General features: G+C 39.5%; 1 protein-coding gene across 2 annotated transcripts in view; it reads left to right on the plus strand.

Annotated features, from left to right (window-relative positions):
* Positions 1–15,132, plus strand: part of LOC310987497 (anoctamin-1-like) — a 32,645-nt gene extending 17,513 nt beyond the window's left edge. The window contains exons 11-24 of one of the 2 annotated variants that reach the window (XM_083973785.1): positions 1,269–1,429; positions 2,760–2,842; positions 4,393–4,467; positions 5,410–5,478; positions 5,578–5,779; positions 8,170–8,281; positions 8,430–8,487; positions 9,009–9,109; positions 9,555–9,697; positions 10,817–10,969; positions 11,129–11,181; positions 12,835–13,019; positions 14,133–14,238; positions 14,556–15,132. In XM_083973785.1, coding sequence (XP_083829911.1) covers positions 1,269–1,429; positions 2,760–2,842; positions 4,393–4,467; positions 5,410–5,478; positions 5,578–5,779; positions 8,170–8,281; positions 8,430–8,487; positions 9,009–9,109; positions 9,555–9,697; positions 10,817–10,969; positions 11,129–11,181; positions 12,835–13,019; positions 14,133–14,238; positions 14,556–14,810 — 1,756 coding nt within the window. In that variant the 3' untranslated portion in view covers positions 14,811–15,132. Of the gene's footprint in view, positions 1–1,268; positions 1,430–2,759; positions 2,843–4,392; positions 4,468–5,409; positions 5,479–5,577; positions 5,780–8,169; positions 8,282–8,429; positions 8,488–9,008; positions 9,110–9,554; positions 9,698–10,816; positions 11,008–11,128; positions 11,182–12,834; positions 13,020–14,132; positions 14,239–14,555 lie in introns of those variants that run through there. The other variant, XR_014595447.1, reaches the window with a different exon arrangement.
* Positions 15,133–15,721: the final 589 nt, after the last annotated feature.

Raw genomic sequence — 15,721 nt, forward strand, 5'->3', positions numbered from 1 at the left:
CTGTCGCCACATAACCCCATCCACCCCCCCACCCCCACCCCGCTGCAGACACACACCACACACACTCAGTCCAAGTGTTAATATGAGAGTGTCACCACGACGAACACAACCACACAGTAAGACAGAGCAGACTTGTGTGTCCATGAGTGTGTGCACACTGGCAGGAAGTCGACCGTCTGATGGAAAACATTCCAGGGAAATTAACATCTCAGGAGGATGATCAGCCAATATAAGTCATGCAGTATCTTCAAATCTGGAAGACACCAATTTAAGAGCTGTTACCAACATTATAATAAAACCTTGATGTTTATTATGATTTACACTGAGAGACATTAGTTGGAGTAAAGAGATGATGTGACATACAACATTATGGGTCTGGGCTTAAGTGCAATCCAGCCACCTGGCACAGATAGACTGTCATCCTCCTTTAACCTGCTTTATACTCCTCTTCAGCTCCTGCACACACACCTGAGCAACTCCTAATAAAAAACATGAACATGGCACAAAAACTTAATATCTTGAATGTTTATGATATCAATGTGTATCAGATCTGTTTATTTGTGTTTCAGCATAGAATGAATTTTTTTACCTCGTAGTTTCTCTCATATATTTATGTCCAATAACCAAGTCCATAGCTACCAGACACGAAACTCTTCCAATCTCCACACTGCCTTCTTTTGAACTGCTCTTGGGAAATTTACAATTCGTTATCAAGGTCCACGTCTCAAAAAATTCATTTAACATCATTTAAAAAGGCTCTTAAAAAGTACCTCATCAGTCAAACCATGTACCATCAAACATGATAAGACATTTATTGTCATGTTTTTCTTTTCTTTTCTTTTTTTTCTCTCTCTCTCTCTCTCTCTTCCTCTTCTTTTTCTCATCATCTCATTCATTATTATTGTTTTGTATTATTCATTCATGTAGCTATTTTTCCTTACTTCCTTATATTTACTGTTTAATCACTTAGTTTTCTACTTATTTTTCGGTTGTTTAATTATTCTCTATGTTCTTGTTTTTAACCTGTAACAAATTTGGTTTTTGAATATGTGGGTGAAGTTTTTATATAAGCCCTTTTGGGGTTCATACCTCCCCTTTGCACATCCCAGTCATGATGATTGTCCATGCTGTTTTAAATGATATGTTTGTGCAAAATAAAAATTAAAAAAAAAAACACTTCCGTTCTGTCATGTTACTTGAAACAGCCTATTTCTTCAGCAGAATCCAGCAATATATGTAATATGTAGTGTGTGTGTCTTGTTTTCCAGCATGGAGATCTGCCACCCAAAGAACAACATCACCATGTGTCCTCTGTGTGACAGAGTGTGCAGCTACTGGAAACTTAGCACAGCCTGTGGAACTGCTCGGGCCAGTCACCTGTTCGACAACCCTGCCACTGTGTTCTTCTCTATATTCATGGCTCTGTGGGGTGAGTCAACATGTCATTGTTCGCTTTTTGACGGTTGGCTTTGTGGTTGTTTTGAGGTCAGCTGACTGATCATTAATGCATGTCCATCTCTTGTCAACTGTTTATTGATTCAGAGCCACATATTGATTTGTTGAGCCGTATTGTATTCTGATTCGTTGCTTTGTTGTGATATTATTTTTCTATTTGTTGCTTTGATTTATTGATTTGTAGCTGTATTCTGATTGATTGGGTTTCAGTTTCAGTTAAAAAACAAACAAATGTAAATGCACCCAAGTTAGCTAAAAAAGCAAATTTTCATCGCCAGTCCCTCTGCCTGATGTTAAAAGGCAACCTTAAAAAAAGCAACAATGAGGTAAAATACCAAAGACATATTAATAAATATACATTTGTAAGACAATACACACATTTGCGATAGCACCAAAAGACCAAAGACACATTCAATTCACATTAATAAATATACATTTGTAAGGCCATAACACACGTTTGTGGTGGTACAAGGTGGTTAGTGTTCATAATATAATCAGTTCTTAGTGCTGCCATCATAGGGCATCAGCAATACATAGTATTAAGGAACAGGATTCATTTAACGAATCACTTTAACTCATTGCTGGGTCATTGCTGTGTTATATTTGGTTGATTTTCATGTCAAAGGCCAGATTGTCTGTTGGCACAACCTCGTCCTCTTCCACACATGCCATGCACCAGTTTGATAAGACAGATCAGGGAGAATAGTCGACAGAAAAACTTGCATTGTTCTCCAAATGAAGAAACTGTGTCAGCTCAAATTAGAAGTGTATATACATATAAAAACTGACCTATTGCTTTTATGATTCCTCCCACCTGCTCCTGTTGACTTCTCCTGCTCCATCCCAGTCACACAGAAGCTGCTGATAATGTTTTAAATGTCATCACAGTCAGCATGAAAGTTAAAGTGTCTTATTTAGGCTGTAACACAATGTCACAAACATTTTCAAAGGAAAAGCTTTTGTTGACAAGTCAGAGCTAAATCAAAATGCAAAGTGTAGTTTAGTGGTGTTTTTGGCCAAACGTTAGTTTACTATTAGCAATTGGATTTGGATTTCAGATATCACAAAAGTGTTCATCAGTCAACATTACTGTGTTATGTAATGGCTTTTTGTTGAAGGAACCATAGTAACACAAACATCCAGGTGGGCCTATAAAAATAAATCATTCCTGTTCTCCTGTCAGTCTCCCATATCCAATTGCACCTGGCCATTACATATAGTTCAGTTCAGTGTAGTTCATAAAAGAATTTCTGTGTTTGAATGTTTCTGTATTTGATACATCTGTCTCTCTCTCTCATTATAAGCCGCCATGTTCATGGAGCATTGGAAGAGAAGGCAGATGAGACTGAACTATGAATGGGATCTGACAGGGTTTGAAGATGAGGAGGTAAGTGATGCTGAAATCAACAGGCAGCACTCAGAGTGAAAACATAGGACAGAACCTCATCAGTTCTACTGAAGATATTAGTGAGGCAGCTGTGGCTCAGGCAGAGCAGGTTGACTACCTGTGACAAGATGAATGATGTGACGAGTAGCATAAAGCACTTAGAGTGGTCGATAAGACTAGAAAAGTGATATATAAATGTAATCCATTTATCTATATCAAACTATAAGCTACCGTATATAATATATTTCTGTAAGTATGTCAAAGACAATGAAGTGGAGTTCTCATATTCATCACCATCAGTAACATAATGTGTACTAGTCTAATAAGTCAGATAAATAAATACAACCAAACCAGTTTGTTCAAATAATGACATCTTTTCCTGAAATACTCTCTACTCGTGGCTTCTGTCACTGTTACAGCTGCTGGTACCAGGAATTTGATCAGTGTGCTATGGCCCTTTAAACTCATGCTAATGCTATTGGTGACATATTCAAATGTAGTCATCAAGTCATTACATTGTGGGGAGGTTACCATTTGTAAATCTTATGAATCTTATTCAAGCGCTTATACTGTATATTCTATATAAGTCCAGGTGAACATTTTTCTAGGTGTTCAAGCCTAATTCATTCAAGTATATTCCAAACAGTTGTCAACTCCTGTTCAACATGAGAAAAATAATGTATTAATCCCCTCCTTTTTTCTGTCTGTCTGGATTTATTATTCACAGGAAGCTCTTAAGGTTTGGATAAAATCTACTAAATTCGTATCCCTCTGTATCCAACCTTTCTGCTGCTGCTGCTGCTGCCAACCTATGCAGGAATTAAACATCACCTAGAAGGGAATAGGAATGCTTTTAGTCCTGTTTAGACTGGGCTAGTGGTGCACTTTAGCGTTTTATGGCTCAAAGAGGTGTTCAAATGTATGGATGGACTTGATTTCTCTTACCACAGTTTAGCATACACATAAAGGACACAGACATGAATTAATTTATTTATTTATTTTGAACATAAAAAAGAAGAAAAAAAAGGTGTTGATTAATCTACTCATCCACAGAAAAACACCTAAATCATCCAAATAGATGCATAAAACAACAATAATAATTATCAAACCTTAAATTAAACTATTAGTTTTGTAATCAAATGCAGAATATGCACACATAAACTATGCATAAGCACATTAATGTGAGATGGGAAGGATAGGAAGGGTTTCATACTGCAGCCACTGTGACTGCCATCAGCTTGTGTCATGATATTGTGCACACTGGTGCTCTGACTATTTCCTGACCTTTCACCTCATGTGTTGAGGCCACCAATTCCAGCTGTGAGTGAGCACTTCATTTCCGACACAAATGTGTCTTGCAGCTTCTCTTTGCATCCTCTACAACTTCACCTTTCAGCAGCCTGTAGCTCACATCACATCTCTCTATACTGAATATACAGTATACTGTATAATTGAATTGACACATCTTTCTTGTTATTCCACTTAAATGGAGCTGCTTTTCCATGTGTTACATAGTCATCCATCTATTTGTGTTTGTGTCTCCATTACAGGACCACCCCAGGGCCGAATATGAATTCAGGGTCCTGCAGAAGTCAATGTCCAAAGATCACAAATCACAGACGAAGGTAATTACATTACATAGGTACATCTCAAGTTCATTCATATTAAACTGCAGACATACATAATTTTATCATGTGCTTCCAATCCTTAAAGGGATAGTAGCATTTTTTTTAAAGTGGGGTTGTATGATCTACAAATAGCCCCTAAGTACTTTACTGTAATTGCAGTAGAAGACTCTCTGCACTCCTCCTGTTAGCAACGCCAGCCCATAGCCTTGCCCAGAGATTTACAACATACATTGTTGTGAATGGACCCAAAGAAACGGCCTATTTTCGTGGCCTAAAAGATGTTTTACCTGAAAAAAAATACACAGTTCCATTGTTCGCTATAATATAATTTTTTCCAGCCCCTCAAAGTGCAGGAAAAACACAGTTTTTATTTTTATTATATAATTTTATTATTTATAGGAGCTAACCAACTGCTGGCGCTAACCCTGGGCGGAGGGATACGTGAGTTGGTTAGGTCCAAATAAAAACTGAGTTTTTCCTGCACTTTGAAGGGCTGGAAAAAATTATATAATAGTGAACAATGGAACTGTGTATTTTTTTTTCCACGAAAAACCTCTTTAAGGCCATGAAAATAGGCCGTTTCTTTTGGTCCATTCACAACAATGTATGTTGTAAATCTCTGGGCAGGGCTATGGGCTGGCGTTGTTAACGGGAGGAGTGCAGAGAGTCTGCTACTGCAATTAAAGTACTTAGGGGCTATTTGTAGATCATACAACCACACTTAAAAAAATGATACTATCCCTTTAAGTCTGTGATCAAGGAATGTCTCTGTCACATGTCTAAAACCTCATTTCCTATATTGACAATGTCTCAAATGACATGTTTCATCATCCTCACTCTGGTCAACATGTCACAGAAGACACTTGCTGTGTCTCAGTGTCATGACATCTACATTTACACCCGTACAATTTTGATGTTGTTTTCTTCTATGTTCTTTAGGTGGAGAAGCTCACCTTTCGCGACCGCTTCCCTGCCTATATGACTAACATTGTCATGATGCTGTTAATGGTAAATATAACTACATCACTGTTGATTTGGAGTGAATATATCATTACCCTCACAGTCTTCATCTTCTCTTTGTGATCCTGCACACCTCTTCATTGTCAGATTGGTGTTACATTTGCCATTGTGTTTGGTGTGATCCTGTACCGAATCTCCACTAAAGCCGCTCTGCATATGAGCTCCAATCCCACCACACGAAACCATGTGCAGCTGACGGTTAAAACCACTGCAGCTATCATCAACCTGGTGGTCATCCTCATTCTGGATGAGGTGTATGGAGCTGTGGCACGGTGGCTCACTGTGTTAGGTAAGGCTCAGGCTGGTCTTATATCTAATGGCTGACCCTGTTACCCTTTTATTCAGTGTGTTTTGTTGTTTTACATTATTGGGAATTGCAGTGCTTTATGACTTGGACAGTTTTATTTTTAATTCTTTAAACCTTTCAAGGCAAATTAAAGGGATAGTAGCATGTTTTTTAAAGTGGGGTAAATAGCCCCCTCCAAATAAAAACTGCATTTTTCCTGCACTTTGAAGGGCTGGAAAAAATTATATTATAGCGAACAATGGAACTGTGTATTTTTTTTTCAGGTAAAACCTCTTTTAGGCCGCGAAAATAGGCTGTTTCTTTGGGTCTGTTCACAACACTGTTGTAAATCTCTGGGCAGGGCTATGGGCTGGCGTTGCTAACGAGAGGAGTGCAGAGAGTCTTCTACTGCAATTAAAGTACTTAGGGGCTATTTGTAGATCATACAACCCCACTTTAAAAAAAATGCTACTATCCCTTTAAGTACCACTTACTCTTGTATGGTCAGAGGCGTTGCAACAGGGCAGGCAGCCCAGGCAATTGCCTAGGGCCCTGAGCTGGAAGGGGCCCGCAGGTACGGCTGACATTGGTCCATATCGGTAACAACCTGATGTTGCCACTGGCTGTCTACATTAACCCAGTATCATATATAAAAATGTAACCACCCATAGCGACAGCAGAAAACGTAGCAGTTTCAAATTATTCTGGCAAGATCTGAAAAATCTTCGCAACAGAAGCAAGCGAGTGATTATGTACATTCACTGAGCGAATATTATGAAAATAAAATATATATTTCTCACTAGAAATGTAATCAAAAGGAATTTTTATGCAGAAACTACCTCAAACTATTGATTTTTCTACCAAAAATGATAGAAATGTTTGCTATGTTTTTTGTTCTCACGGCCAGAAACTTGAGAGTCATGTGACTTGGACACAAAACAATCGGGAAAAAAATAGTCCGAAAAAATGTAACTCAGAAATTTAAGAAGCCGTTATTGTAAACCCTCTATGTTTTTGCAGTTTGGACCAATGTAGCCAAGGTATGTTTTATGGATAACCATGAGACTGGGTTGGCATAGTATGCAGAATTGAATCATCACTGGTTTGGGATTTTTGGATTCATTAACAGTTAAAGCAGAAGTAAGTGGTCCGGTCGTTTTCGCTAATGCTGCATTCCAGGCAGGCTTTTGAAATCGTAAATTACAGCTTCAAGTCACAACTTACGACTTTGTAGCGTTCCAGGCAACCCACACGTGTTTTTCCGACCTGTTTTACCGGTGAAAGTCACTATAACGGCCACTCGTAACTTCCGACCGGTGAACTCGTACCAGATCGAACTGGTACGACTTCACGGTCGGAAAAATACGAGTTTCCTTGAACGCACCATAACAGTCCTCGTCCCTACGTCACCACATTCACGGCGTCCCTTGGCTGCACACACAGCCCTGCATGCCATCCTCTCTCCTCATTGGATAAAAACTGTAGGATACGATAAATGTTTTCTCCTCGGCTCAGAGCAGAGCAGAGTGACTGACAGACCCGTGTTTCAGACCAAACACTCTATGTAAGTGATTGCTGTCGGAAGATATAACTATTTAAGACTTATATTAACACAAATATATCACTTACTTCTGCTTTAATGTTTGTGGTCCCAGTTGGGGGTGGGGGGCCTCCAAGTTACCTCTTGCCTGGGGCCTCCAGAGTGTCTAGAAACGCCCCTGTGTATGGTCACGAGAGGCTGCAGCCAATCCCAGTTGACGGGGGAACATGCATCGTTGACTCAGGACAGGGCACCAGTCTCTCACTGGGCTCCGTTGGTAGATGCAAAGTTATTGCTGCTGAAACCAGTTTGTTTGAGCATTTGAAGCAGTTTTATGGACCAAGTTAAGACTTCGATAAAATAGAAAAAACACAATTTTATGCAAATTGTGTCACCTGGTCTAATAAACAACAACCTGGACATCAGCCACATCTGCATCAATCTCAACATGTTTTTTTTTTTGTTTGTTTGTTTGTTTTGTCTTTACTAGAAGAACCCGTTCATTCTTGAAACTGAATTCAGAATTTGAAAAACTAAATTATAAACATTTAATTCAATTAATTTTCATTCATATGAACTGAACTTTGAACAAGTGTGAACTGGCACAGCACTAAATGTTTTTTTTACCCCTTGTATATGCTATTTGTGTTAACATACTGTAGCTTGCCATGTCATGTGATGTCATGTATATTATCCATTTATCCAAGCTATTTGCCTCCAACATGAATGGAACTGTTAGACCCTGTTGATCTTTTATCCAGATGATTCGACTTATCAAAGGTGGATAACTAACAGATAACTTGACTAAACTGACCTGGATTTGTGACAAAGTGAGTTGTCTGTTGACTTTCAGAGGTCCCTAAAACAGACAAGAGTTTTGAGGAACGCCTTATCTTCAAGACCTTCATCCTAAAGTTCTTCAACGCTTTCACCCCCATCATCTACATAGCTTTCTTCAGGGGAAGGTTGGTAATATCATTATATGAATGACTGTCTGTCAGTCTAATACACAAAAAAACTTTCATAGATGAAAAAAAATGTCCAAGATGGTAAACATCATAGGATAGAGACTTCATATCTATTCTTAACCCTGTGTTTTGTGTTTCACTGAAGACTCGTGGGCAGACCTGGCAGCTACCTGTATGTGTTTGAATCCTACAGAATGGAAGAGGTGAGATTTACACTTCTACCTGCAAGTCAGGGCTTTGACAACAACACCATGGGATAAGAGATGAGATGCCTTTACATGCTTTAACTTTTTTATAGCTTACTTTCTGTTTTATAATAAGATAAGAATGACTATTAATGTTGTGCGAAGTAAAAATTCAAAACATAAACCTAATGCTCACACAAAAGAAAACAAACACTTATCACAACCAACCATGGTGGAATAATAAATAAAAAATAGATATGACATTTTCTTAAGACCTAAAATGCAGACGGGCACACAGACCTTTTCAGTTTGGTACAAGTGACTACATATTGTTGAGAACAAAATTCTCATCAAAGTAAGAAGTGAAGTCTTACTGTTCGAGTACTGACAACTGACAGAGAGCCTGTCTGTAACCATTATAATAAAAGGGTGCAGCAGTGCCCTGGTGCATAGAGACTGCATGTGCAGCGTTTTCTCCTATTGTGCTCCTAGTTGTGCATTAGGGTTACTCGTTAAAAGTATTTTAATCTGTTTTACAGTGTGCTCATGGAGGCTGTCTGATGGAGCTGTGCATCCAGCTGAGTATCACCATGTTGGGAAAGCAGCTTATTCAGAACAACCTGTTTGAGATTGGAGTACCGTGAGTATGCCTTAAATCAATTCATTCATTGACTGTTTATGATTTTCTTCACACAAGCATGAACAGAAGAGTCTTTTACTCAAATCATTCTTCCTTTTTAATTTAGGAGGAAAGGATTAAATACTTCTGTTAATGCTTTCCCCATCAGGTCTGTGGGAACATGTGTTATGTTGGTTGAGAGGTAACTGGGAGATCATTGCCCCCTGGTGTCTTAGTTCAACTGGTAAAACAGAAACCACCGTGTCAGCTCTGTAGAAACTGAGGAGAAACATTTTATTAGGTTAGCTAGGTTCTTTGACACAATGTAGGTAAATTCAGAAAGTATTCAGACCCCTTTACTTTAAATATTTTATTTTTCTAATTATTTTGCTGAATAGTATTAAACAAAAGAGAGAAAACATGTGCATGCTAATGTGTAAATGCTATCTGTGTGTGTGTTCCTCAGCAAACTCAAGAAGCTGATTCGCTACATTCGGTCTAAACGAGGTGCTTTTCAAGAAGAGGAGAGAAAGAAGAAACTGCAGAGATATGCAACTGACCACTTTCTGGAGCCCTTCGCTGGGTTAACACCTGAATATATGGAGATGAGTAAGTACAGCACATGATATCCCCCCACACATGTTCATCAGATTATTATCAGATCATATTAACTACAGCATTTGCACCCCAGTGTCATGGTGCAGCCTGCTGATTAGACCTCGCCTGCATTACTTATATTACAAAGTGAATTGAAGAGTGTAACTGCAGTTACAGAGGGATAAAAAATGTATCAAGACCAGCTCATGTGCTCAGAGCTGGCTCAAGGCATAAGCGTAGCGAACTAAACACCTGCTTGGGGCCCCGTGACCATTGGGGGGGCCCCAAAGGGCAAGTGATTTTTTTTAAATTGTAGTGCGTAACTTCTGTCGACCCTTGGAGAAACTCTGCATAATTACAATAAACTTTAATTGTTGTTACATTTCAAATTGTTGTTGCACTTTGCTGTTACAAAATTATACAAATTATGTGTTTACAGTAAATGCATTGTCTGTTAGTTTATTTTGTTATTTTTAGTCTACCTTTAGGTGACATTCAGTATCCCAGTACTATACCAATTTAAATACTAAATGTAAATCAACCGCAGGCTGCACTTTTAGCTGAATTTGGTGCCATTTCAGAATAAAAACCATAGATGGGTAAAAACCTGCCAGGATATGATGATTTATAATGACAGATTAGAAAAATGAAATAGTATTATTGGCAGTAATAGAGGGCACCAAAATAAAGATTTTGCTTATGGCCCCACGGAGGCTTGGGCCGGCCCTGCATGTGCTATCTAGTTAACACATGAGCTGGTCATTCTGCATCAAGTATAAAACCAGGTGAAGGCCTTTGCTGAGATGCACTTCCATTCTTACAGTGTTGCTTGAATTTATTTCCATTGAGCATCAGTGCTTTTAAAAAAAATCAAGGTTCTAAAGCGCATTGCAATTTTATTTCATACTCCTTATTTGTTCAGTTGTATTCTGTTCCAGTGATTCCCCTTTTTATTGCCAACAAAAGCCTGATGTTAGCAGGTCCTAGCAGGTCTTATGACCAGTGGAAAAGAGGTTATTTTATAATATTCTGTAAATGTAGCTGTATTTTACATGGGGTTGACATATACTGAGTATTCAATGTCCATTTGATATCTTTCTAACACATCCTTCTGTCTTCATCTGTGTCCAGTCATCCAGTTTGGTTTTGTGACACTGTTTGTGGCGTCCTTCCCCTTGGCTCCGCTCTTTGCTCTGCTCAACAATATAATTGAAATACGACTTGACGCCAAGAAATTTGTGACTGAGTTGCGAAGACCAGTGGCAGCGAGAGCCAAAGACATCGGTGGGTTACACTCCCCATACTGTAGTTCTTATAAAGAGGTACATGAATGTGATCTTGTGGTAAAATTGTGTTCCTTAAAACAAACAAGGAAAAAGAAAAAAAGAAACATAAACTTTTATTTTGAAATCCAGTAGTTGATACATATTGTTATGTCTACAGGTATATGGTACAACATACTAAGAGGGGTAGCAAAAGTGGCTGTCATCATTAATGTAAGTAACACATGAGTGTATTGATTTATGCTAATACCTGTGTGTCAGTATTCCCATCGGGAAGCCCATTGGAATTCCACTGTGAAACCTTTGGGATTACATTTGAGACTCTGTACATAGTTTGTTTGCATGTTTGTCATTGCCCACGTTACTGCACCTGCAAATATTATGATGACATTTTGACGATCTGCAGAATTTTGTTACATGTTACAACCTGCAATAATATGTTTTTCACATGTGCTGCCATTGTAGATCACATGTGACCAATTGTAAGCACATGTTGGTCTCCTACTGTTTTTCACCATTAGAATGTGACAAAAATAATTATATGTCATGTCATGTGCTCCAGACAATGAGCATTGAATTGTTAAAATAAAGCCCAGGTCTCACATGTGCTTCATAATTGCACTGTTTCCATAGCAGGTTTCTGTCCTAAAGCAGTAGTGTCCAGCTGATGTTGGGGTAACAGCTATGTACATACAACACACTGTTTTTGTCCTGAGGGCCTATACATTTGCATCAGGAATAGCACATATGTAGAATGAGAGCATAATTATATGAAATAGGCCTACTCCAAGACAGTAGGCGGTGCTTATAAATACCCTATAATATGCATTAGACTCATAATGTCTGCTATAACAGAAAACTGCATCTGCCTTAAAGGGATAGTTAAACATTTTGGCAAATTGGCCTATTGCCATAATCCCTATAGTCATAGCAGTAGGTTCGTTACCTTTGATTGTCGGTGTGAGCTATTTTTAGAACGGCGGAGCGGAGCAGCAGGCTGCTCAGAGCTACGCTATGGAGGCTCATGGAATTTCTTGGTTTTCCTCATCAAACTCATCAAATACACAATCCAACAACTCCAAAACGCTTCCGTGGACAAGTTGTGACCTGCACATTCACCACGCTATGAGATAACAATGGAACATTACGAAACTGAGCCGTTTTTGAGGTAAATACAGAGTCTGCTTGCTGAAAAACTGTCCCTAAAGGCAACGTGCATGAGCAGTTTTGCATGAATTTACCTCTAAAACAACTCTGTCTGGTAACGTTCCGTTATTATCTCATAGCGTGGTGAATGTGCAGCTCACAACTTGTGCCTGACAGTGTTTTGGAGTTTTTGAATTGTGTATTTGATGAATTTGATGAGGGAAACCAAGAAATTCCTTTAACCTCCATAGCGTAGCTCTGAGCAGCCTGCTGCTCCGCTCCGCCGTTCGAAAAATAGCTTGCACCGACAAATAAAGGTAACGAACCTACTGCTATGACTATAGCGATTATGGCAATGGGCCAATTTGCCAAAAATGTTGAACTATCCCTTTAAGAGCATCACTTCTGGATGTGGATATTGACACAATGCTTGAAGCAGCACCAGAGGTGAAGGTGGATCAGCATTGGTGCTAATTGATGAAAATTAAACAACCAAATGTCCATAACAACACAGTCACTGTGAGTTGAGGAGAAGTCCGGTACATTGTTAAACAGAGGCGGCGTCTCCCTGTCCTGCTCCGTCTCCCTCTGAGTGACACAGGAGAAGTGGCAAAGAGACGGCCTCTGTAAAATATAAAGATGACTGCTTTATTCATAAATGTCTAACTCCCATTTCTGTCCATCATCCCTGGTCCCCTGCCCTACAATCACCTCCTCTAGGCATTCGTCATCTCCTTCACTTCAGACTTCATACCTCGGATGGTCTACCAGTACATGTACAGCCCAGATGGATCCATGCATGGATTTGTCAATCACACACTGTCCTACTTCAATGTCAGCCACTTCCAGGCTGGTAAAGAGCCCATGGATCCACTGCACCTCAACTACCCTGTGGAGATTTGCAGGTGGGAAATCATGCTCAGTTCACGGATGTCAGTTATGTTTAATCCATGCGGAAGAGGAAGTTTGGCTCTGACTGTACTGATATTTGAAATTTAAGATTTTGACTAACAATAGCAGCAGGGACAAAATTAATGGCATGCTTATACTTATAAAATAAGGTTATATATTCATATATAATAGAACAACGTATTGGTTAAAGCAGAAGTAAGCGATATTTTTGTGTTAATATAAGTCTTAAATAGTTCTATATTCCGACAGCAATCACTTATATAGAGTGTTTGGACCGAAACACGTGTCTCTCAGTCCCTCTGCTCTGAGCCGAGGAGAAAACTTTCCTTGTATCCTACAACCTTTATCCAATGAGGAGAGAGAACGGCATAAAGGGCTGTGTGTGCAGCCAAGGGATGCGCATGAATGTGGTGACGTAGGGACGAGGACCAATAGATCCATGACGAAGGCGGGGGCTGCTAACTCCATCGGCTGACAAGACGTTATGGTGCGTTCAGGGCAGCCCGTAACTCGTGTTTTTCCGACCTGTGAAGTCGTACCAGTTCGATCTGGTACGAGTTCACGGGTCGGAAGATACGAGTGGCCGTTACAGTGCACTTTCACAGGCAACAGGTCGGAGAAACGCGAGTTGTGGGTTGCCTGGAACGCTACAAAGTCGTAAGTCGTGACTTGAAGCTGTAACTTACGGTTTCAAAAGCCTGCCTGGAACGCAGCATTAGCCAAAACGACCGGATCGCTTACTTCTGCTTTAAGATGTTTATAGAACAATAATGACTTGGACAAAATATTTGGACCAAAATTCTGTTGTGGCTCTTATGAGACTTGGTCGCCTGCAGAGCTCCATCTCTTTCCATGTGTGTCTGAAGGATTAAAATCAACATGAGAACCACATGAATTTCATATTGGCAAAATCTGAATGTGTAGAAGTAACCACATGTAAATATTATAAATGTAAAAATGTGAAATGTGTGAAACACCTGGCACCTGGGACATGTGGTCTCAGAACGTAATGTAGCCTCCATAGTTTTGCCACAACAGCAAGAACGCATCAGTCAGTTTTCACATCAGTTGCAGGTTTATCAGTGAATGTCTCTCTGACTCTGAAGGTATAAAGACTACAGAGAACCTCCATGGTCAATCACTCCATATGAGATCTCCAAGGAGTTTTGGGCAGTGCTGGCTGTCCGACTGGCCTTCGTCATTGTTTTTCAGGTAAAGTGAACCATGAAAATGCGACGAATCATATAGATTTATTAGAAGTTCTATTGAATTATTTAAACTGCCCAGTGCAGCTGCAAATGGATGAAATATTAATGATCTGACTTAGTTTTTCTTAATTTTATTTAGGGCACATTCAGAGAAGATAAACCGTCTATTGCAGTACAACATTAATCACATTCACACAGCTTTACACATTTTGAACATGATGTATCTTCACATTTTTCACAGAACTTTAATGTGGCTCATGTTGTAATTTATTTCATAAAACCAAGAGAAAAACATCATTGTCTTCCATTTATGTCTACCAGAATGTCGTGATGCTGATGAACGACATTGTGGACTGGCTAATACCAGACATACCTAAAGACATCAGCCTTCAGATCCATAAGGAGAAGATTCTGTTGGTGGACGTCTTCATGAAAGAAGAGCAAAGCAAGGTCTACATCCTGGAGAGCAAGGCCCCTGTGGGGGAGAGGGACAACTGCAGCAGGAGCAACAACAACAACAGCACGACGGCTCAGCCCCGCTCTGGACTACACAGCAACAGCACCAAGAACCTCTAGTGACAGTTACTGTGATGGTCATGTCTTAGTTCAGTCTTTTAGTCACGAGTCCAAGCCTGCTGGCAGCCTGCTCCTCAGGACAAACCAAACTCTGTGCTTTCGTTCTTGTTCAGAACATTCCAACCACCAGGAGAACAGCAGGAGGGACGGGAGTCACTGTGTGAGGTCCCATGTGTGCAAAAACATGTCTATGTCTGTCTGTGTCCACTGAGTCCATGTCCAGGTCTGATCAACTCTCCACTGACACTTCAGTAAGGTAATTGATTGAAACATTACACTCCTCACCTGCAGGTTAACGCAAACCTAGTATTGCTATTCTGCCCTACAAAGGCAAAGTGCAGTATCTGCATTTTTTCTTCTTTTTTTTTTGACCAATCAAAAGTGTGGCATATTGTCTTCAATCTGGTAGAATTTGATATTGGTGCCGCTATAATTTCCAGAGTTATTGGGCTTTTTATATTGCTATCCATCCAAAAGAAAGCACTGTGAAACCAAAATGCAGTATCTGCAAAGAGTACTGTACTCCACATTCTATACTTTACTCTATGATTCCATTGGAGTAATACCAAGGCAAAGTGCCGTATCTGTAGCTAATACCAAGCCAAAGTGCAGTATCTGCCATAAAAGGGTGAAAATTGGTCAGAAAGACAAACAAAATACATTTAATTCAGTCCACCTTTATCTAATCAATTAGAGACTTGGTAGTTATTCATAATTTGATGCTTAAACCTGACAATGAAAAACACAAAAAGCTGTTTTTCTCAGTTCGGCATTTTTACAGATACTGCACTTTGCCTTTGTAGGGCAGTATTGTATCCATCAACAACCCCCCCAAAAGAATGGGAAAACACAAAACATCCTCTTTTAGAGCCCAGATTTGATCATTTTTCTCTTCAATTCATTTACCCAAG

This window comes from Trachurus trachurus (genome assembly GCF_905171665.1).
Source record: "Trachurus trachurus genome assembly, chromosome: 6".
Lineage (NCBI taxonomy): Eukaryota > Metazoa > Chordata > Actinopteri > Carangiformes > Carangidae > Trachurus > Trachurus trachurus.